The following is a 24,627-nucleotide window of genomic DNA, read 5'->3' on the forward strand; positions in this document are numbered from 1 at the left end:
TTCGCCACGTTTCATCTTTCGCTGTGTTCGTTCACTCAGTTGCACTGAGGAACAGTGCCGACGCGAAACACAGAAATGGCTGCATCTAGGAGCTGTGCTCTAAAACCCTCTGTCGTACTGATTTTGTGTCTAATGTTTTTCTGTAGCCTTTGCATTATTTTTGTAGGTGCTTGCTGAAGGTTTATGGCACTGAGTTGGCCAAGTGACATGTCACAGAAACTTGCCAACACTTCTGCATAATTTTTATTTGCAGGAAGCGCTGCAGAGCTTGGCCTCAGATCCAGGTCTCCACCAGATGCTCCCACGGTTATGCACTTTCATCTCGGAAGGGGTAAGCAGAACTTTCACTCTGTGCTTGCAGAAGGCAATCAGTCATTAGTGCTCGTTGAGACTCTCTAGCTCATTTGGTTTCTCACACTAAACGCAGATGTCTGACATGCTAGGTAACTACAAAAAAAAATAAAAAACAGCCTTTACGAGGGCAGTATAAGTCAAAGACTAGTTGTTGATTACTGAAAACCTTTAAAAAAATGAAACAAAACACATTACATTTTAAATTAAAAGGGAATGCAGCCTGCTGTATCCTGCAGGTTTTTGTTATAGATGAACGAGCTAACATCCGTGAGAGGACTGTGAAATTATGATTTCATTCGACTACGTTATTGGTGCAATGGTTCATGCTTGAAAGAAGTTGGACAAAACAAATCTAATCTTTTATAGGCAATTTTCTCTAAATCCTCTGCCAGAACAGCTGCTATGGGGATTCAAAGGAAGGAGTGTTTGGTTTGGCCTAATTTAGCACTTCCCTTTCCTTACAATCGAAAAATTGCCACGGAGCATAATAGGTAGATGTACCACATGAGTACTTGCTTGAGTGGGTTTCTTCTCATGCGATCTATGCTGTTATCACTGTTAACAAGACAGGCAGGCCTGCCTTTATATGTGTAGTAGCTTGGAAAGCATTTCTGTTGCGTTTATGCTTAGAAAGTCTGGTGTCACTCTTTTCTTGTGTAACATAATTTCATGTGAGACAATGTGTGGCATTTGTATGTAATCCATATCTACCAACCTTTACTATATTATATTAATGTGCCCACTTTTTAGAGCTTGTTCATAATTATTGTAATAACACCATCCTGTTTAGGGCAAAAGTAAACTCAAAAGATTACAAATGCATTTGTAACTGGATATTGAGAGCCTGATTTTTCAGACCTGCTCGAACATATTAATCTACCCGCAGCACCTATTCTAGAGAAACAACTTACAACCACAATTGAAATTTCGGCTGCTGGTACATAAATATTTAATAAAATTCATGAATATATTTCCACTTGTCTGTGCGGAGATCATTCCATAGCTGCAGTATGTAGTAGAGCTGAGTGCCCAGTTCACAGTGCTTCTATAGAATAAAGTGTGTGAAAGATTTTAGTGAATGGTCAACATCTCGAGTAACAAATAATTTATATTGTTTATTTATATATTGCCAAATTTTGGTATATTTGTACTTCAACTACGGTATGTCTAATATTTTAACACTGGCAGGTCCATGCAATCTTGAGCATTCATGATTCCAATGTGAAGTTGTATCTGCCTCTGGGGTTTACCTGTAATATTTACCTTGTGTTTCTAGGTGAAGGTGAATGTCGTGCAGAACAATCTGGCATTCCTGATTTACCTTATTCGGATGGTCAAGGCATTGCTGGACAACCAGACTTTGTACCTTGAGAAATATGTAAGTACTAGTAGTAGTTGATGATTTGGATTGATTAAATGGTGAAAATGAGCTGCTGGGCATGGTGAGGCTCTGGTTGAGTAATAAAGGAACGTCAACATGACAATTAGATTTATTGGGACCTTTGTGCTTATAAATAGAAACACCATTGTCACTACAGTTGCCGACCGATTCTTTGGACCTCGCAGGAGACCGAAAAATGTTCCAAAAAATTAGTTTAGCCAAGATAATTAAGTTTATTAGCCTTAGAGTGGCTAAAAAAAAAAAAAAAAGCTCTAATAATGCCCTGCCCAAGGTGTCTACCAACTGGGAAAACTGGGAATTCTCAGGGATTTTGAATAGTTTGGAAATACTCAGGGAAAACTCAGGGGATTTGTGCTTCTATCAGGAAAAATTAGCTGTCAAAATTTCCCCTTATGCTGGCTCGAGTAAAAGAGAGGAATCATAATGAATTGTCTTTGACGCACTGTCGTCGGCTGGAAGAGTTGCCAGTGTATAGTCAACAAATGATTTTGCGGACGTCTGATTTTTGGGACATTCCCGATAATGCGGACTGCTTCGCGGCACCACCACGTACCCCATAGAGTCGATGTTTGAGGACATCTAAAATTTCGGTCGCAAGAATCGAATCCTTCACTGTCCGGTTTGCCGGACTTTTTGCAATGACTGCAGGTCTGAAACAGCATTAATCAAAGCCAACACCGCTGCTTTGATTATCTCGCCGCCTTGAACCGGCATTCTCGCACGCAGATCTGCTGGCAGCTTAGCCACCACTGTGGCAACGCAAGAACTACTTGCTGTTCGGTGCCACGTTTCTCATTCAAAGAATTTGCCACTGCCAGCAATGGCACCGACTCTGCCTCTGTGATCATCGTGATTGGCTTCGAAGCTTAGAAAGCATGGTGCGTTGCATAATGCCGGTTCCCAAAGCGCAGGTTCGCCTCATCACAGAAATGCTACGCTGTGAAGCATACATGAAGTACTGCAGTGAAGCTTAACAAGTGTGGGAAGGGGTAATTGTCACGGGACACAGTACGTATTCCCTCATTATACACCCGTGCACCTGCCGTCTACTGTCACAGTACGAGCATCGATATGCCTAATACGTGTACTGGTAGGTTTTCAGAACTTTTTCGGACGTGCCTGTGGTGATTTGAGCCCTTAAGGGCAGTAAAAGACATGCATTCATTTTTTTGGACTGCCCAATTTTTCTGACGTTTTCGCGGCCCTTGGGAGTCAGAAAAATCGGACATTGACTGTACACCTGACCAAGAGGATGCTTCAAATGGTCTGTGGGGTGAATGCGTGGCGGAATGAGGACGAGAACAGAAAGGACCATCGCAGTGAGGAGTGATCGGGAAAGAAACTGTGGCGCCTCTTCTTTGAAGAAGCTCGAGCTTAAAAGGCAAAGTGTTGGCTGATGCCGAGATGCAGGTGACCCTTGTTCGAACCAAAATAAACTCTAAAGCTGAGAAACGCAACACTGAGGCATTGTGCACTGGCTAAGAGTATGTCAGGGCAGTTAAAGTTGATTTTCTAGCTGCTGAGAGAATGTGACTTGTGACAAAGTTTGGGCCTAATACCAATGGGCCTAATATCAGTTGATAGAAATAGCTCATTTTCGAAAATATTTGTATCTGTATGCATGTCTTTTTATTCGTACTTGAAAATGTTCGACTTGATTTGCAGTGGACTTTACCATTTCTTTTTCAAGGATATTTTATTTGCTGTGAATTTTACTTACCCCTCCTTTCAGTTTTCTATTTTGAATAAAGTAAACACTATTCCTTACTGTTAAAACTGGATTAAGTCGTTTTTCATTTTTTAACATGCTTACTAAAGAGTTACATTGGGCGACATGGTGTTAGCCCATCTTGACATAAAACAAAGTTTTGCGTCACTCAGGGAATTTTGCAGGGGCACTCAGGGAAAGCCTGGAATACCCAGGGAATATAAAATTGTTGGCTTGGTAGATATCCGGCCTGCCTGTTACTATGATTGGAGGCAATCAGATTAGCTTGGATTTGCGCAAGAGTCATGTTGTCTCCGTATACAGTCACCAAGAGCATCACCGTGTTGACGATCGAAGAAATGAGCCAAGCTTCTTCACACTACTTGGCTCTCCCGAAGGCACAGTAGGTGGCGCAGGGCAGGCAAATGTGAAGCCGTGCAAACACGTAGAAAAATGTGACGTCTCTGAGACACACTTGATCTGTGAACACACCACATGCAAAATAATGACCAAAACTTAAAAAAGAAAAGAAAAATTCTGCCCCGAGTGACCATGACGGTAGTGCTGACCGAGACAAAAAATAAAGGCATGTCCTGGAGCCTTTTGTCAGCCAAGGAAGAGTGGGCATGACCTCCGAGACTGAAGGACAGCACGTGATCTCTATTGATAGCGTGCTCCTCCCAATCTTGGAAGCTATGAAGTGGGCCACTTGAAGCCAAGCCTGGCGAAGCCAGCGAAATATCCAACATGGCGGCCTCCAAGATCAGGAAGCATGGTTAAGATCAAGCAATTTAGCCCAGAAAATAAAACTTTGGGGCCTAAGTTCATCTAAAAAGTCGGACACGCAAGTGCATTAGCTCTTTGGGAACCCTGACGGTGTGTCCAAAATATCCATGAAGTCCAAATTTTTAGAGTCCAAAAAATCTGCGGCGACTGTAGTTGTGCATGACACCAGAGTAACCGCCATATATCTTTTAATAACAAGCTTTTTCTACTGTGTGGCTACAGCTTCTGATAGTGGTTTTCAAGCATACCTGCTGTGTAACGCTTTTGTATGTTGATGTCCAAGTTGTAGTAAATGAGCCTGCAAAAGACGGTGCCTTTGAGTCTTTAGTTCAGTCAGCTAAGGGCTTGTAAACAGTTAGTCTGTCGAGTGACAGGTGCAACTAACAGCGTCTTCTTAATGTACCATGTGCTTAATAAATAAATAAATAAATAAATAAATAAATAAATAAATAATTAATTAATTATTCTTATTACCATGGGTCAATGTACAGATAAATTTCCTTTGGTGCATCACCTTAGATGTAGCATGAACACTGCTGTTTGCATTTTGGAGAATGGAGCTCAAGTTGGGGGCAGACAGTGAACGTACAAGTTCAGAACAACATCTCTGGTAATCTCTTTTCAAAGTTTCACATACAGTGAAACCTTGTTCAACCGTAGTTGGCCGGAGCTCGGAAAAAGTAGGTACTAAACTGTAGTACTGCTTAACCGAAATAGCATGAGATCGCCCACCTACCTGTCAAAAACAGAAGAGAGAGTGTGATGAAAGGGGAAAACAACATGCAGTATTTATTTACTTCGCGCGAGAAAAGTGTTATTTTCGTTTGATGCCACGGCTGCCTAGCAGCGACGACAGCGGCCTCAAACTTATTGAAGCTGTGAGCCAGCTTTTCAACCAGCACCCTCTTCTCGGCAAACACTCGCATGGCAGATTCCTCGTTGGCGTTGCATATTCTATGCGCACGGGTGCTGTAGCGCTGCAGATGTAGCGGGGTACCTTTTCATTGCTGGGTGCTGTTTTTGTCGCGACCATTGTTGACTTAACGCACAGCTTCTGCCACTGTCAGGCCTGGATCACCCGTGCTGTCGCTTTCCATGTCATCCTTATCACTGTCGCTAGGTGACACTTCGGCAAAACATAGGCAACGATGGTGAAAAGTCGAACCTCACAGCCGACATCTCTTTGCGGTCGCAGCAGTGCTGCCGAGCAACTTCTTCACATTCCAAATGCCACACACAGTAGTCAACAGTAGACCCATGTCGCGTGCCAGCACCGACTTCTTCATGCCACATTCGACAGCATGGACGATGTCTAATTTTTCTTCTATGCTGAGCACCTGGCGTCTTTTTTATCCGAGCTTCAGCATGACGCGAGTCCTCGCTTACACGACGCCACAATGCTCTCTGGGACAGCGCCGAAATGATGTTGATGTGGCTTCATGCGCAAACGCACAGAGCGCTTGGAGGCTGTTGCTCCAATCTCTTAGGCTTGCTGTTCTGTCGGACCGCCTGATGGAGACGATGCACCGGCGTGTTTGCGCGACGAAAAATGGAAACACTACGTGTTAACCGATACGTACGCAATAAGCTGGTACAGTTTATGCGGATACAAAACACATTATGTTCAACGGCCGCTGAGTCGGGGATTTGACTTCATTACTTTTAAAATGAAACTACTGTTTAAGCTGATACGGTTTAACGAGGTTTTACTGTATTGGGTTGCTTATGTATGCTAACACTTGTGGAGGTGGACTTGCGTGAGGCTCACCTAGCAAGTGACAGTCAGTAAAGGACATGATGTTCCTCCACTTGGCATCGCACAAGAGGATGATTCAGCAGGGTTCGTCGATTCTCTGACATGGTGCAGAAAATAGTCCACTATCAGATCTCCAGCAACTGTGGGTTTAATAAGAGAAGATTCCCCACAGTACGACAGTCACTTTATAGGCAAGGACTTTTACAAGACTGGCTGAGTGCATGTGGCCGCTGCATTGGGCAAGCTGAAGAAGATGCGAGAGGAAAGGTCCCTTATCCAACTTGTAGCGGGTCTGTGAAGCATCTGCCATGGTGAGGAAACACTCAGAGGTAGAGCTCAGAGGTGAGAGGTTGCCCTTAGGGCGATGACAGGGTGGTCAATGGGCCACTTCCTGGCAATGAGTGCTCACTCATGGCTCGCGTCCAGTAGGGACAAGCACGGTTTGCAAGAGAAAGTAGTTCTAGTGAGTTAGGCTTGTCCACCGTGTCCCTACCAGAGCAGTGGTTCCTGGATTCTGAGCTTGGCAAATGGCTGTCATGATGTGCGAGCTGAGGATTAGGCATAGGAACAAGCCTCAATTTCTGCACACTATGGGGTGTCTTTATTCCTGCAGTTGCTGATATTTGCTGATCTAGATCACATGTCTATTGCACACTGGCATGGATGGTACCCTTTTTATTGCCATAGCAATTATATTGACATTCAAGGCACATGGCATCGTCAGCACTGCTACCATGCTGTCATGGTATCGATGATGCATGTGCAGCTTAACCATGGAGGACTAAAGTCTCCAGAGACGCAAGGTATGCACAATATGTGTATAGATGCAAAAAAAAAAAAAAGAAAAGAAAAGCCAAGCGGATGCACCCTCACACTTCGGTCAGTCAGCTCTGTAGCAGAGCCAGGGCAGCGTTGTGACACCCACTGCTGGCATGAGTGTTGTTTGCGCAAACACTAGCATTCCCACTGAGCATCTGTAGGCATTAGCGGCGAGAATTTGGAGTGTCACCCTCTCGCAAGTGACGTTAGGGACAGTATGCTGGTCGCTCTGGCCAACACCTCCTAGACAGGTTCGTTAAGACTCCGGCTTGCACGGCTGCCGCCCACACTTGTTCTCGTTGATTATGCATGCTTGGGGTTGGTGGCTCGAGCCATACTTGTTGAACGATATGTTGGCTTCTGTCTGCTGTCATGCCTGAACCACAGTTTTTTTCTTCAAAGCCACAGGAGTCGAGAAAATCTGTGGCTTGGATAATGCAAGCTATGTAGCGTTGAAGCGGTCTACTAGTTTTGCAATGCATATATGCACCATGTCTGTACATGAATTTTGTGTAAATAGAATATCTGCGAACTTATCACGCGAAATTGTGTATGATGCTCCATTAAACACTTAACATTTCTTAGTGCTTAGCTATGACAGACATTGAGTTTTACGTTGGGGGGGGGGGGAATCTTGGTATTTGGTGTCAGCATTATAAATCCGTGTTAGAAGGACACTGCCCAACATACTTTCATAATGATTCTTAATTCTCTGATGAGTTGTAGTCAAATATGGCCACTTTGTTAATGCGTAAAAGGAAGAGTTAGGTGCGCATTTTATATGAAAAAGTTTGCTACTACTTCCACAAATCTTTGAAACAGGCACCCAGAAAATGCCCAGCTCATGGCTGTTAACACGCCGCAGCCTCATGTATACTAGTATCCATATACTACCTGAATACTATAACAGCAATCCCATGAAAGAAAAGTTTCGTGGTTAAGGTCGAGAGCCAATCAATTGCAAGTGATGAAATGTTTTATATAAAAGAGAATCTCGCATACCCGCCTCATAAGAAAGACACCACAAGAATCACATGAATTTACTTGACTTTTTACTTTCACTAGGGAATATTGATATCTTAAATATGTCCCATATTACTAATAAATGAGCCTCCGGCTTTTTTTTTTTTTTTTTTTTTTTCCTGGCTGCAGCCACATGGTTCAAAAAGGCATATTTCGCTCAAATATCTAGGCTGAACAGCCTGTGTTAGTTTGCCGAACAGCTTTGTTATGTTATGTCTTCCTCAAGCAACACGCACCAGTAAATTGCTCAAGTCAGTTGAAGGTGTAGCACGGAAAAGGGAATAAACTTTGGTACATTCATTTTTGTATACTGTAAAGAGCTGTAGGCTTCAGTTAACTATACTTCAAATTACCGCCACTTAAATTTAATCACTGAACAACGGCCTAATCTTGAGAAGCAGTTAAAGAAGCAAGTGGCGCTGGTAGAATCCAAACTGCGCTATTAGTCAAGTCCTCATGTCACTGCCGAGCGTTTCTGTGGAGAAATGCAAAAATTCGGTTTTATACCATGAATTACTCGTCGTGAGGAAACATGTTTTAGTGGGTTAAAATCAAGGTAAACGTTGTAGAAGTCATATCTAACCAGTGGTTGTGACATGCTTGTTGCACCATGGCAGATATGGTATTTCTAAGTGTATTCTTATGTGCTATGTTATTGCACCTATGCTTTTATTATTTACGTGAGCTACTGCTGCAAAGTGTAGACCCGTGCATAAAAAACCCGTAGTGGGCTTGTCAGAGCTCCTTCGACTGGCACTGTAGTGCAGCCTTTGAAAAATATATTGCCGCCTAGGAAATAAGCTCTTTGAATAAATTTTTGTGAACTAAGAATGTCGTAAAAATATATTTCAGATGACCAGCATAAGTGTAAAAGCATAGGGAATGAGAGGCTTAACAAACAAAAACACTGCAGAAGGCACCCAGACACCACTCGAACTGTAGCAGACGACAGGCACACCATGCTACATACCGAGTGGAACGGCCAGTACACTTTAAGCTACAAACGCTGACAGTTTTGCTTCTATCTCAGTCTTGCGCATCATTGAGGTGTCACACCGACAATAACAGTGGTGGTGCTCCTCATCATGCCAGCATTGTGAGGTGCCTAATAGCTGTGAGGGTGCTGTTTCTACTGCGCAGAAGTAGTGGCACTGAATGCTGTGCCATGCCAACATGAGGGCTCTGCATATTCTTAGAATACCATTTGGGAAGCTTAGTGCAATGCTAAACCTTTCTAATGCTTTGTACTTCGGGCGAAACTACGAAACCGTTTTTTCTCCTTCTTTCTTTCTCTTCTATATATGCATGCATGCGCACGTGTGAATGTAAACTTTTGCTCTTTGAAGGAGACAGTGGTGTATTTTTGCTGAATGGTGTCCTTTTGTGGATGAGATGGGGTACCCAACGAGCACTTTCACATTTCCTGTTGTAGCTTCACGAGCTGATACCCTCAGTGGCAACATGCATTGTGAGTCGGCAACTGTGCACTAGGCCTGACGTGGACAACCATTGGGCACTGCGGGACTTCGCCTCTCGCCTGATGGCCCAAATCTGCAAGTGAGTGTCTTCTCCTACCTTATTGTCAAAGTGTTCAAGAGGTGAGCATAAGAACCATGCAGTCGTCTTCTTGTGGTATTTGTGTCTTTTGTCACTGTAACAATGCTTAAACCCACTTGAGGCCACAGCTTAAGTTGAACAAGGTACAAGTTAAAGAGACACTAAAGGTTACTACTAAGTCAACGTGGACTGTTGAAATACCATCCCAGAAACCTCGAAACGCTTGTTTCGTGCCAAGGAGAGACTTATTTTAAGAGAAAATGCGTTCTGAAGCGTCCGCGTACCTCTAGCGCAGTTCAAATCGCCCGCCCTCCGATCGAGGAGTACTGACATCATGATCTCATAGTGACGTTGCGCCATCGGTGAGTAGAACGGTGTCCGCAGACGGCGCTACGGCTTTTCTGCGCAAAACGCAAACGCGCGGCCAGAAACAGAGCCAAGACAGAGCCGACAGGAGAGTGAAAGTGCGAGTATGGTGGCTAGTGGAAGGAGAAACGCGCGACCATAAGCTGGTACTTCATTCTATGACGCAAACTTCGACGCTCGTCGCAATGGACCCTGACAACGACAGATTGGCTCGCGATGGTGGGCTCAACTCCAGCGATTTGAGCACTGACGAGCGCGACCTGCTGCTGAGGGCTCGCGCTGCCCGTTGCGTACTACGACGGCGGCCTCGACACCGGCTCTCCGGAGCTGGAAAGCAACGAGGGCTTCCCACGACATCACATGGACGTGGCATTCTCGCTGCTTCTTCCAAATGAAAGTTTCGCGAGCCAGCAGAACCCTCACAGCACGACGCGATAACGAAACTACTGAAACTCCAAAGTGTGCCCGGCGCAGAGTCGAGCGAAAACGAAACCTTTCGACCACCCATATTGCTGAAGGGTAACGTCAAAATGTTATTTTTTCTTAGAATCGAATAGACGTAGACAAGTAGCATTTTTTTCCGTCTTATAATCAAATGAAATTACATTTTTAATACGAGTAGTTGAGTATTAGTAACACAAATTATGAGGAGTGCTTTCGTCATCGGGCTAGTAAAGGAATATCACTGGGGGGTCTCAAATCGTGTCATGAATTTACCTCAATTTCTCGGTTACTAAAGCTCTGTTCGTGATTATATTGACGCCTTAGACGTTCTAGAACATTGCTCTACCACTTTAACTTGAGTTTCTGGTAACCTTTAGTGTCCCTTTAAAGACCAAGAAAACAGTTTACACACAAAACACACTCTTATGCTTCCTACTGAAACCTCAGATAAACATAACAACACATATCATGCTGATGAAGACGATATTTGAAATAAGTTTTGTCATTCAGCGATTGTGTTTTCTTAATACCATCTGTAATTTACTGCCTTGTTAGATTTCTTATGTTTGTAATGCAAACCACAGAGACATATAGGGAAGACGCAACACAAGCTTTCTAGTATCGATGCTTTCTATAATCCCACGAAAATGTCAGACCAACATGGCCAAAGCTCTGCCCTTATGTCCCTAAATCATTGCCCGTATAAATGCTTTTAATGTGCTTATAATTCTTAGGATACTTCACGCACTTTTCGATGTCTGTCTATCTATCTACTTGTTTGTATATTTATGTCCCTAACCGTTTTCCCACCAACTTGGGTCACTGGGTAGGCCACGGTCTAATGGGTAGGGCATTGGGCTGCTGTGTTGAAGGAACCGGGTTCAAAACCAACCATCGGACCAACTTGAGTCAGTGGGTATGTACCGCTCTTACGGGTCACTCTTCAATGACAAAAAAAAAAAAGAAATCTTTAAAACTTCTTCAAAGCTGGTTGGAATCGAACCTGCGTGATGTATATTCAGACAATCTTGTCTGAATGTTGTTGTTGTTATCTCCCCCTATGTAATGCCCGATTCTGGGCCTTTCGGGTAAATAAATAAAATGAAATAAAATAAATGAAATATATGTTCACACATGTGCTATGCGCGACCTTCATGGCACTTCTGCTAGATGGTAAAGTATGTCCAGATGGAAGTGCGAGAGAGGAGCCTGGCTGCATACATGCCCCACACACAACATGCTTTGGCAGTGCCAATATGGGGTATCACTAGATCGCTTCCCTGCCAATCGTATTAGCATTGACAATCTCAAGATGGGTACTGTCAGTATTTTTTTGTACTCCTCTTCCCTCTCTCTCTCTCTGCCCACCGCGGTGGCTTAGTGGCTATGCCATTCTGCTGCTGTGCTGGAGATCGCGGGTTCAATTCCCAGCCACAATGGCTGCATTCAGACATTCTGCAAGAACACTCGTGTACACAGAACCCTTGGTTGAAATCACAGAACCCATGCCAAAGAACCCTTGGTGGTTGAAATTAATGCGGAACCCCCCTCCCATCTGCGGTGTTCCTCAAAACTCACTGTGCAGTTTCTGGACGAGAAAACCCACAATTTAATTTTTTACTCTCTCTCTGTGTTAAGTTTTTTGCTGCAGCACTTCTGACACACTCGTTTTTGGTTCCTGCAGGAACTTCAACACAAGCACCAACAACGTCCAAACTCGTGTGACGCGCATGTTCAGCCGTGCACTGCAGAATGACAAGATGCCACTTGCGTCTCATTATGGAGCTGTCTCGGGGTTGGCTGAACTCGGGCCTGAGGTGGTGCGGTCCTTTGTGCTCCCACGTGTGCGAGCCTTGGGTGAAAAGCTGCGCCAGGGTCTGGAGGAGCCCGGAGTCTCGCCCGTGGACAAGAAGGCAGCTGAGCACATCAAGCAGCTGCTTTTGGTACATACAAGTGTATACTTTGTTTCACACATATCACGTAATGCATTCATTGCATTTGCAACCAAAAAATAGTGCATTACGTATGGAAGAAAAATTCATGTTAATTAATGTAACATTATGTCCCATACCTTTATGTTACAAAATGTTATACAATTCTTGCATAGAAGGCATCGCAGATAAAAACCTATTTCTGCATTAATTCAGTAACCGTAACATTAGTTGCTGACACCAGATCACACTGCTCTGATTAGGCCTAACGGGCTTGATAGTGTGGCCGTGACAAAAATTTGCTGCCTGCTGATGTCATAATGGGCCTCAAATCGTCACAGAAAGCCTGTCGCTAATCCTACAGGTGGTTCATCAGCAATCGGTCCTGAGATCCTGTACACAGATTAGATCAACAGCCTTTTGAATCAGTGTTCAGGTCCACAGTCGACTTGCCAGAAACTACTGCGAGCATGCGTGCCAAGTTTGTTTGTATGCTCGCATGTGTAGAAAAATCCCAACTGCGCAAGTCTATGTGTGTGAACGCTGAACTCGTGTATTTGATGCGATCAGCGCGCCTTCCATTGGCTAAGCGGCGTAGCTTCACACATGCTTTCATGCTTTTCACACACACTGCTTTTGCTGTTCCGTCTGTTTGTGTGGCGTTAATAATTTTGATCGGTCCGGTCAACCTGCTCATACTATGTGCTGACAAAAACAGCATGCTGCGAGAGTGGTGCGCACGTCAACACCTGGGCCACGGCCTGGTCATTCACTGAAGGTGCCAATATTAAAAAAAAACGCTTGAACGAAACACTATATGACGTCTAAAATTACAGCCATGGTTGTACATTAGTTCTGTGGAGTTGGTGGCAAGCGCTGGGGGAATGTTGAATAATCGACAACTTACTTACTTTGATGACAGTAAGTCTGCAAGTTACTTTTATCTTTTCTTTTCTCCTTTTTTGTTACTTTGTCTTTAATGCAATGACTGCAGATCCTTGGGCAGCATTCTTACATTTAAATGGATACAAATATCCTGGTCGCATGCTTTGATTGTCAGATACACACACAGCTGCCTGTTCTACATGTTTTGCACATGTGAAGCCTTTGAAAATATTGTTTTGGTTATAGTGCGGATATTTGTAACTCCGGCGACTTAAGCTATAAGCGGTCTATGCTGTAGTTATTGTGCCTAAAGCATTACAGATCAAGAACAATTGTACTGCGAAATGCATGGAGTGAGGCTTCTGTGACTGCTCATACTTGCGTATCTTCCACAGAGGCGCCTGCTAAGTATGAAACATAGCGTGGTTTCACTGCAACTAGTGTGCGCAGCCATGATTTTTACTATTACTTTGTGCTTTCTTAAGGTGTGCAAATACTTTAAATTTTATGTACCGTATTTACAAGACTGTAAGTCGACCTATCTTTCTTAAATTTGGAAATCTGAAGTGGGGGGGTCAACTTACAATCGAAACCAAAACATGGCACTGCCAAAAAAGCGAGACCAAGGGGAGCTACAACATAGTTATAATTTTGTGTTTGCTCTGTGGCCTTACCCGTAGCTTTTTGCTATCCCGTGTGTTCGTTCGCTTTTCGGAAGGGTTTTTCAACATTTTTGACAGTTTTTACAGTGCACGCAACACTCATGGGGGGGGTGTCAACAGTTGATGGAAGTGCCGCTGTTCCATTCGTGACGGCACCCTCAGAACGGCAGCGCTTGCGGGGAGTATCGGTAGTTGATGGAAGAGCAGACACCGCTCACATGTTTCTCTTTCCCTGTAGCTTTTAGCCATAGCCTCCTAGAATTTGGAGGCTATGATTTAGCTTTCACTATGCTCTTAGCTTGACCAAAGGCATTGGGTTCTTTATTCTATGAGCATTGGTGTGACACGTTCAACTTGACTGCCAGCTACGTGCTACTTTCATGCTTCCTCAGTCGTCATGAGTGCTCCAGGCCCACTAATCATTCGGCACTCGTTCGCAGCAGCGTTCAAGAGGGCTGCCATTCTTTACGCCGAAGAAACAAATCACAGCTCAGCGGGCCGCAAGTTCAATGTTTCTGAACGGGTAGTGTGAGAGTGGCGACTGCTGCGATGAGAAATTTTCACCTGTGACAGCAAGTGAGGAATTTCCCATGTGCCGAAGTCTGGACGCTTTACGGAGCTGTAGGCCAAGCTTGCGGTGTACGTCGCTGAGATGGGTGATCGGTCCCTACCAGTGAAATGCGACATGGTCATGAAACAAGCCTCACTGACGGCTGCATGTGGTTGGGTGCATTCGGCTTCGGCTGCTGTTCCACGAGATGTCGTGGTGCGGTCGTTTGCCAAATGTGGAATTTCGCTGGATGACGACGCGCTGTGGGATCGTAGCAGCGATGACGATGGCAGCACTAGTGAAGACAAGTAGTCCAGTGACCATGTCAGCGACTAATAAATTTTCGTTATCGAATGCGCCCTCGGGTATGCTCTTTTCTTTTTTCTTTTTTTCCCGTGACACACGATGTGGGGGGGTCGACATACATTCGAGTCGACTTACAATCATGTAAATACGGTACTGCAAGTTGATTATACATTGTTTCAAATGAAAAGGGTATCAGTTTCAAATTGTAATACTGTATTCAGTTTCTACATTTGTGTATCCAGTTATACCAGCTATACAGGATTGCTATGATTGCCATGAAAAAGGTCTTTGCATAGAGTCTGCTTCAAATAGCCATTCTGAGCCGGCAAGGAACTATCCAATTTTTACTTTTTACGCATTTGAAAGCTGCTCAAACCTACCCACAAATAGCAGTAACACAGGGATTGAAGCGCCGTGCCATTTGTGCCATCTTGCGCTAAACCGCTGAGCTGCACCAACTTGCGCCAAAACACTAAGTTCGAATGAAATGGCTAAATTTTGCAGGATGTTCGTGTTCAGTGGCAATCATACAGCCATGTGTTGGCTAGCATTTAGCCCTAGAAGCCACGCTAAATCAATATGTTTCACTGTCGGCATCTTTGGAGTGAGGTTGTGTTTTGTGGCACGTTGTAACTTGGCCATAGAAAAACGAAAGTCCTTTGTGTTATACAAAGCATTGTGAATAAGTCTTGCACGTTTGTGTAATATGCAAACCAGCTAAAGAATCAGGAAAGAAAGCTGCGCTCTCAGCTGAAGGAATAAGTTGCACTATATGTCGTTATACTTTTTAAGGTTCTCTTGTGTGCTCTATTAGTAAATTTGCATTGATTAATGGCGAACACCATGTGTGTAACATTAAAATGTATTTTGCATGTGCACGTGAAACCTCTTGACCAGAAATATCCAATGGCAACCGCAATCATCACTCAAGGTTGAACTCTGGCTACTCTATACCCTGCACAACCACGCTATACCACATCAAGACTTTTGTGGCTGCAAAACATGAACTGAGAACCTAAAGTTTTGGTTTTAGTCTACCGTAGTGGCCAAATGGTGGTTGTAAAGGGACAGACATTATGCAACCGACAAAAATTGTGTTCGTGGCCATGATGCCCGCAACGCAACTTGCACAGACCGAGTCTGAAAATTTAAAAAAAAAACATTGTTTGGCATTCAAAATATATTGGTCATTGTTTTGCATTTTGCTTTCAGGGACAGAAAGATATTCATTATTCGAAGGTGATATTTCTCCAGCACTTAATTCAGCTACTCTACAGGACGCCACTGTACACCTTTTCGAAAAGAACCACATGCTTGACACTAAATTCTATACTGTACTGTGCAAGATACAAAATAATTTCTTCCATGCTGCTGACCCGCCGTGGTTGCTCAGTGGCTATGGTGTTAGGCTGCTGAGCACGAGGTCGCGGGATCGAATCCCGGCCACGGCGGCCGCATTTCGATGGGGGCGAAATGCGAAAACACCCGTGTACTTAGATTTAGGCGCACGTTAAAGAACCCCAGGTGGTCGAAATTTCCGGAGTCCTCCACTACGGCGTGCCTCATAATCAGAAAGTGGTTTTGGCACGTAAAACCCCAAATATTATATATTATCCATGCTGCTGATTCCCCCAACGAAAAAAGAAAAGAAGAAGAAAAGAAAGATAGCCTCCAGCCTCCAGTAAAGAAATATTGCCACTTGGATGCCCTTATTCCTTGTAGAACTACATGCTAACTTATAATCCAGTATCAGCTTAGCTGTTGCATTCAAGGGGCATGGGGAAAAAGAAAAGAAAAACTTCGCTAGGCTATTTCACTTCTCTTGCAACTCGCTTGTTTTATGGAAATGTACTCATTAAAACTGAAGTTCCAGGACAGTCTTTCAAATGTCTGAAACACACTTGTTGACATCTCATTTTGTGATGCCTTTAACATTTTTAATGTCAGAAGTTTGAAGGCGGTGCCACCACTCTTCACTTTATGCTGTCAATTTTACTGTTTCAAAGGAGCAATAAACGTCTCTGACTTGACCTTATGTTTTCCTTTAAGGAGTCCCTGAAAAACTTCCCCAGAAATTTATTGCAGAGCATTGATGATATAATTTTGCAGTTTTCTGCACCAGAGGTGACCTGGAAAACGTCCCCCATCACATAATGGTGATTTGATGAAAGTATGATGTGTTACATTCCTGCTCTGTCACAAGTCGTTCTTTCATGTATACCGTTAACGACGTGCCACTAATACAAGTTCATGAACACAAGTACCTCGGATTAACGTTAACACATGACTTCAGATGGAACTCCCATGTAAATAATGTTACAGCAACTGCAATGAAACGCCTTTTCTTTCTTGGAAGACACCTCCGACTAGCACCACCTGATACAAAACTTCTGGCTTACAAAACTTTCGTCAGGTCAGTCCTTGAGTACGCAAATGTTATCTGGTTCCCATACACTAAACAACTAATTAAAAAAACTAGAAGGTGTACAAAGGAAAGCCCTACGGTATATATACAATAAACATAAATTAACAGACTCGCCCACCGAACTACTTAACAAAGCCGGAATCCTAACAATACGAAACGGAGTTGTACTAGCCTGTTCTAAATTTATGTACCAGCTCTTACACAACAAGCTTAATATTGATACCTCTAGATACATCTCCAGCAATGAAACACGGCCAACGCGGCATAAAAACACACAAACACTCAATGAGCATTCTTTTCATACCGATTGCTTTAAGAATTCATTCTTTCCTTTAGCGATGAGAGAGTGGAATAAACTGAGTGAATCCGTTAGTAACAGCCCCTCATTAGATACGTTTGCTAATTCAGTGGAAGAACATCGACTTGCCTTACAGCTCTGACTTACATACTCAGGTTTGTTACCAATCTTCATAGCCTAACACTTTAATCTATGAGTGTTCTTCTTGTATGATGCATCATACGCATTACTGCATCTTGTTTGTCATGTTTATTAGGTATTTTATATCACATGTGTTCTCATGTGCTTTTTTTTTTCTTTTTCTTGTTTGGTTTCTTGTTTTCTCAGATTCTTCTTTGTTATAGTATGTTGTACCCAAATATTGCATTGGCGATGAACTACTTAATTCTTTTGTTTAGCGAAACCAAAACCTTTGCAATTATGATTATACACTTATGATTATATAATGTATTTATATTCTTTGTTCGTAAATACTACCGTATGTACTTGCCCTTCCTGTTATTTGACAGTATGTGAAATAAATAAATAGCAATGCAGTTACATTGCATAACAATGTGCTGAAGTAACAAATATATAAAATTTAAGGAATGTTTCATATACCCAATTTTCAGAGGACGCTGCTCATTTAAATTGAACCAAATGCTGCAATAGATGCTACAGGCTAGCAGTAATAGCCCATAGAAAAAGCATTTGGAGAAATCTTGTGGCTCATACACTTATGTTTCACTAGGCTCGTCAACAGAAAAGGTAATGCACGCAGTGGCATAGGGTTGGCCATGGCAGCACAGATAGACATAATGCCACTTGGCTTTTTAATTTTCACTAGAAACAGGTGTTTATTTTTGCTATGTTAAGGCAGAAGCAGTACCTAGTGTGCCTTTGAAGCAGCCTCGTCGTCTCCATGTCCCTCATTAGCATCTGGCATGTCTATTGATTTCCTTGTGAATCATGCAGCAGTTGAGATTTTGTCATCTAGTCCAAATAAATCGCCTTGCATTTCATGTGCCTAGAACAAGTAAAAAATTGTGTGGGTTAATTCTAGATGAAATTAATTTTGTGCTTGCAGTCAGTTGTTTTACAGTATTATTGAACTGTTGCTGGGGAAAAAATATATATATATATGTGTATATTTTCCCCTTTCTCCCTTCCCACATTCCGCTGAGAAGAGGGTGCTGGCACCGGTGCTGAAAGCAACCCGGACCCCGCCTGACAATGCGGAAGAGTACCGAGCAGAGTACGGCTACCTGGGGCACCTGCTGCATGCACAGGTGGTCAGGGCTCGCATGCAGCCCACTACCACAACTTCAGTGGCGCGCACCACTCTTACAGTTACCCAGGTGTGTGGCCTCAAGATTTATTTGCTTCAGGTGTCTTTGATACCGACTTATTAACCAGGCACTCCTGCATATCCAGTGTTCAAGCTGTCATGACGACGCTTACCTGTGGCTATGGTTCTGTTAAAGGAGTACTGACACAAAGTTATTGCCTCTTTTTTTTTTTTTCCTTTCTTAAATGGCTGCAAACTCCAAAGTGGGTGTATGAAAACTCAATTCCTCGAAAGCACAACAGAGCATGAATTATATGATCTTTAAATGCAAGGGATTCAAAACAAACTTCACCATGTAGTGCTTAGGCAGGCTGTTTACCAGAATACCTCAACTTGTCATGTAAATTGTAGTTTGTTATCACGTGATATCACTGAGATGTGGTTCAGTGCAGTGGTTGGCACTGCATCTTGATCGTCTTGCTGATAGTTAGGATAATAGCGAGTGGGGTGGGGGGTAAGGGTGTGGCATGTCCCGAGAGGAGCGGCAGAGGAGGACCAAGCGTACCTTGCGTGAAATGTGGGAAAGTGCAGGGTTAAACAAGAAAAGGTGACAGATGCTTTGCTTGCTCGGCTTTCAGATACCCAGCAATTGTGAGGTTTATTAACCCGTGCAGGAGGGTGACTGACACAAGCTTCAGTGGCTTGTGGTACCACATTATCTCAACCTCCAACTTTTGTGATGTACCAAGAAACAGTTGTCAATGCAACATAAGCAATGAAGCTCTGCTTGTTTTGCCGTGTATATTGAGCCGGTCGGAAAAAAAAGAAAAAAAAATATTTCGGTAGAACCTCGTTGATACGTTCCCGTTGCGTACGTTTTTCCGGCACCAACGTTCACGTTCGAGAACACAACAAAATGACCCAATAGAGTTATGCTCATCTTTTGCCGGTTCATACGTTCCCAGAAAACGCGATTTTTCGGCACGAACGCTCAGTACGTCGCCAAACTGTGATTATATGGTACGCTTTCTGGCCGCTAAGTCCCATGTAAACAAGAAAATGTGCGAGACGCACGCGATAGAGGACGGTATATAGCCGCCCGTCTCACATGAAAATGCCAGCGTGCACTCGGTTTCTCACTTTGGTACCAGCAAATCTTCACTGGGGTGGTCGCACGCGGCATTCACAGCTATCACCACCAATCCTATTGCGATAAGCATCTTCGCCTATCTGTGTTAGTTTTAATAAACAAGGAAACAGAATGTTGATAAATTTTTTATGACATGGTTGATGCTTGGAAAAATGCTGGTGGCACAGTTGATGCCTGAGAGAAATGCTGATAACTTGTTTTAAAAAATGTGTACGGTACGTTCAAGTGAAGGCTGACATGGGGTCTCTGATTTTTGGAGTTCTGGCAGCCCGCTGGCAGCCAGACGGCAACCATCTATAGTTCCAGTCCTGATAGGAAGTCACATGGGTGGGGATCCCAAGACAACCCGAAGCTTACCGAAGTTTGCAAAATCGAACACTTGGCTGAGGGCATCTGGCCTGGGATAACACAAGATTTCGCGCGACTCGTCACAAGACCCGCACTCCGCGAACCTCACCTTGCACAGCGCAACAGACGGCCTCCGATCGCTGCGTCTGATGCCAAGACACGAAATCGTGCGTAGTGACAATCGCTCGAGGATCCCGGCTTGCAGCGATCATGTCGCCCAGTGGTGACATTGATGAGTTGGAATTGTGTCATCACTTGACAAGACATGAAAAAGCAGGATATTGGGTACGTCTTCAGGGTTGCCAGATCGCTCCAACCACAGGTAGCCAAATTGGCCTCTGCAGTAGCCCAAATGTAGCCAAAAGCGAAACTTTTGGGTCGCCCAAAAGTAGCCAAAAAGCTTTGTCTTTTTGTGAAGTCATTTCTTAAGTATGCTGAATTAATTTTCGGCAAGAATACCTACATATTAGTTTTTCCACGCTTGACCACGCATGACCTCCGCGTGCATCGGCACGGAGGCCATGCAGCACGGAAAACAGATGCTGCACAAGCACAAGAAGTGCAGAAATGCTGGCATGCAGGCAAATTCATGATAAGGCAAATGCAGTCTTCATTGGAAATGCACTGTTTTATTTTTCCCAGGGCACCAAAAAATTACGAAAAGAACAACACACAAATAGCACCACTCAATAAACACGCTAGGCAATGGCATGCATTCAGGCATTCAGTATTATTACTTACAGCTCATGATAATTTCAGTTAACACCACACAATGCACTAAACAAAAAACTACAAAAAATTGCAAGACAAAGTCTAACACAATAGATGGCAATTGGTACAAAATCTAGTATGATATATAGACAAAAAAGTATGCTATGATTAAGCATCATGAGCTTAATGCGAAGTGGAACTGCTTGGTTCATACAAAATGTCAGAGCTGAAAGGGGACAAAAATTCCTGGCCAGGCCAAACTTCATGTGGAGGAGCTCTACCAATCTCTCGTTCGACATTCTATTTCGAAGGTCGGTTTTAATGAGCGAGACCTGGCTGAACACTCGTTCGATCGACGGCGGTATTTGATACAGGTAGTGATAGCAAAGACAGGAGGAGGGTTAGGAGTTATGTAGGGAACGGATGGCTGTGGTGGCTGTGGGGCAACGGAAGAGGATATGTTCTACGTTATAGCGTTGGAGCAGGGGCAGTTTGGGCAACAAGGGTCCGAGTGAATTGCCACGTAGGCGCCATGCAGCAGGCAGAAAATTCGGCAAATTTCAGTTAGGTTCATCTCAGGGTTCTCCCTCCGTTCTGGCGCCGAGGTCGCCAGCGGTGCACCGTCAACAGGAGCTGAAAGCATCTCATGCTTAAAACGTAGGACGTGGAAAGCTCACATGTGGAGACAGCAACAGTCGATGTTCGCTGGCGCGCGCGCGCGAATAGTTCGTGAATGGAGACGTGTTTCCTGAGGCCAGCTTTCTTCATTAAAATTATCAAAAGACGCGATCCTTGACCTTTTAACCTGCATATGTGTTGTCTCGCATAGAACTTGGAAATTTTGATTTTGTAACAGACACGCTCAATTTCTTTAATTTGCTGTCGTTTGCATTTTGATTCCAGAGAGCTTTTCATTTCTGCTTAACTATTTTTACTTTTCTTTTTCCACAAGAAAAAGATGTAGCCCAAAAATAGCCACATAGCCAAAAGGAAATTCAATTTCAAAAAGTTTGTTTTGGCTGATGGTGCTTCTCATTTTGACCCTAAGGAGCTGGGGATGCAGCTGGCACATGAAAATGCACCTGTGAACAGCGAAAAGTTTCACACGAAAAACAATATTGGTTGCGATCATGAGAGCAATAATCTAATGTATGCATGCCTATGGATTGTACTCAACCAGTGCATTCTTAACATCATTGGCCTGCAGTTCAAACACATATCAATTTCGAGCTGTCGCCCAAGTATATGACGAAAAGATGGAGCGAACACGGATAGCTGTAACGCCTTCGCTAACTGCAGAAAAAAGGGATATTGCCACATACATATACGAGATATGTGAAAAGAAACACCACCAAAGATGAACCAAAAATGTAGCACAATATGTGCGAATGAGCGTCTACAACTTGTGCAGAACACAGTGCAAATAACATGCACGCATCAGAGTAATGCGGAATGGTACGTTAGAACTTAAGAAGATAACTCTAGACGTAAGGAAATTCGAAGATGACCGTAGCCAGTTGGCTGAGCAAGGTAAGATTTAAGTCCTCCAGAGCCCATGTTGCAATCCATTGTCCCCACAAAGGTGGCGGCAAGCGTTCATTGCCTCTTTTAGTCATCTGCTAGCCAGAGAACTTCCAGAGAGCAGCCAGACCAAAATCGTCCTGGCTGGTTCTGGCAGCCCGCGGGTAGCCAGAAGTGGAAAATCAAAGAGGCCCAAGTAAAGTGTCGGCCACGTGTAAGGCTAGTTTAAAATGTTTGTTGGATTCCATGTTATTATTTGTGTGGGCTTAGCTGCATGCTGTTATGACTGTAAAAGGGCATCAGTTTATCTTTAGTTTCTTACACCTGACCACAAGTGAACCAGTTTTGATTTGCTATGTGTCACTTCATTCTTTTTCAGCCTTCTCGCCTTCTCCAAGCTGCGCCACGTGCATCTTCACTAGTTCCCGCACCTCGAGTTCCCACGGCATCGCTGCCGGGAGCGCCGCAGAAGTACGTCATTGTTACATCTAACCCTCCACGTCTGGCAGCGCCGGCAAGCCCACTTGCCAATGCTGCCACAGGTGTTGTCAACAACAGCAGCAGCAGCACTAGCACAGTCGCCTCGACGCCAACCCTCGTGAAGATTGTGACGGCAGCACCAACACCCCAAGGCAACACACTCCAGACAAAGGCGATCACCTCAACGGCTTCGCTGACCAAAGTGGTTGTGGTCACTATGGCTCAGCCAACCAGTGTCGCTGTCAAGGGGATATTTTCAACAGCAACATCGTCTGCTGCACAGTTGCATCACCCAGTAACTACCGTTGCCACCACCTCAGACTCTGCAGCCACCGCAGCCATTCAGGTGGCAGAAGTCAAGGATGAACCAGAGGAAATAATGGACCCATCATGAGACAGGGAAAAGGCGTGCGTGGACGATGCTCTTTGTACACTAGTGCCCTCCAGGGACATGTTGTGGCAGTTGTTCTTTTTTTCTCATTCTCAAATCATTGTGTATATATTGAGTGCGAGCATGATGTCACTGCCGCCGACCATGCCCTGTCGGTGATTCAATTTGATTTCTCACCGTCATCCTCCCCTCAATGCTGCTTCCTTATTTTTCTAATGACGTCTTAATTGACATGTACAGTGAGCTCTTCATTTCAAGGAAACTTAAGTATGTGTAGTGCTGCACACATGTGCAAGGCTGTTTTAGCTACACAAGGAAAATGAGTAGGTGCAAAAGGGCAATGTGCATCTTAAGCAACATTACACGTGTATACGTGTATAAAGTTTTGTGAAATGCGTGTAGGAAAAGCTTATTGCTTGTTTTGGATGCTTTCTCCCTCTCTCTGTTGATTCGTGTTCTTCTTTCGGATTTGTAGTTTTCTTTGTGAAGCTGGAATTGTACAGTAATGATTATTTTTGGTGGGCTGAGAGTGCCTGTTGTAAATCACAAAGTTGAAAAAAAAAGGGGGGGGTGTGGTAGGGTTGGCAAAGAAAGTAAGAACAAGTAAATTTTTTTGCTGCAAAATTAAATATGCTGCCTGTGTGAACTGCATACTTCCTAATATCCAAAAGAATGTTTGAAAATCAGCAGCTTATTGTTGAGTTCTTCTTACCTGTTCATCATACTATGTAGATAAAAGAACTAGCTGTACTGGGTCGGCCACTTTTTGTTCATATTGCTCGCTTGTCTTTTGTGACTGCTGGTTGCTGTCTTGTTGGACAGAGCTTCTTTGTTTGTAACTTTCAGATGTGTGATTGTGTTTTGATGACAGGAATTGAGAGCTGTTGGAAATTCCATTTCGAATTGTTGCTGCCACTGGTTTTAATTGCTGGCTGATAGGTACAGTCACTGCAGCAGTCAGTGTTCATGTCCACAGGACTCAATTGCCAAAGAGCTGACAGCACTCGTCATCAACTCAGTTGCTACGATGCTTTGAATGTTTTTGTGTTGCAAATGTAGGTGTTCAATTTCTGGCTTACCAGCAATTCATCATGTGTATATGTGTTTGGGAATGGGGGGCTTTTTTACATCACACTGCATAAAGCATAGATGCTGCCTTTTCCATCAAGACAGCATTGGAGTTTGTTTAAATGTTTGCATCTTGCCACTGTAAAAAAAAAAATGCTGATTACATCAAACTTTTGACGTCACTTGGCGCCATGTTATAAATACGTTTGATAATGATGCTTGTGTGCCATGTCATTGAGTTCATGAGGTATGTTCTGACCTATCAATCATGATGCACATGCAGACAGGACAAAGATGCTGTATTATTTTTCATCACAGCTAATGAAATTTGTGCCAAGTAAATTTCTATTAGTACCTGTACGTAAATTGTTTGTTCTAAATCATCCAATTGCAGCAGTGACATTGAAACAAACAGAGAA

At 43.7% G+C, this 24,627-nt stretch overlaps 1 protein-coding gene across 2 annotated transcripts in view; it reads left to right on the plus strand.

Annotated features, from left to right (window-relative positions):
* Taf6 (TBP-associated factor 6) overlaps positions 1 to 24,568 on the plus strand; it is a 38,180-nt gene extending 13,612 nt beyond the window's left edge. For both annotated transcript variants that reach the window (XM_075680287.1, XM_075680288.1), the window contains exons 7-12: positions 254 to 331; positions 1,631 to 1,732; positions 9,281 to 9,405; positions 11,900 to 12,158; positions 18,439 to 18,609; positions 22,649 to 24,568. In XM_075680287.1, coding sequence (XP_075536402.1) covers positions 254 to 331; positions 1,631 to 1,732; positions 9,281 to 9,405; positions 11,900 to 12,158; positions 18,439 to 18,609; positions 22,649 to 23,143 — 1,230 coding nt within the window. In that variant the 3' untranslated portion in view covers positions 23,144 to 24,568. The remainder of the gene's footprint in view (positions 1 to 253; positions 332 to 1,630; positions 1,733 to 9,280; positions 9,406 to 11,899; positions 12,159 to 18,438; positions 18,610 to 22,648) is intronic.
* The last annotated feature ends 59 nt before the right edge of the window (positions 24,569 to 24,627 follow it).

This window comes from Dermacentor variabilis, chromosome 2 (assembly GCF_050947875.1).
Source record: "Dermacentor variabilis isolate Ectoservices chromosome 2, ASM5094787v1, whole genome shotgun sequence".
Classification (NCBI taxonomy): domain Eukaryota; kingdom Metazoa; phylum Arthropoda; class Arachnida; order Ixodida; family Ixodidae; genus Dermacentor; species Dermacentor variabilis.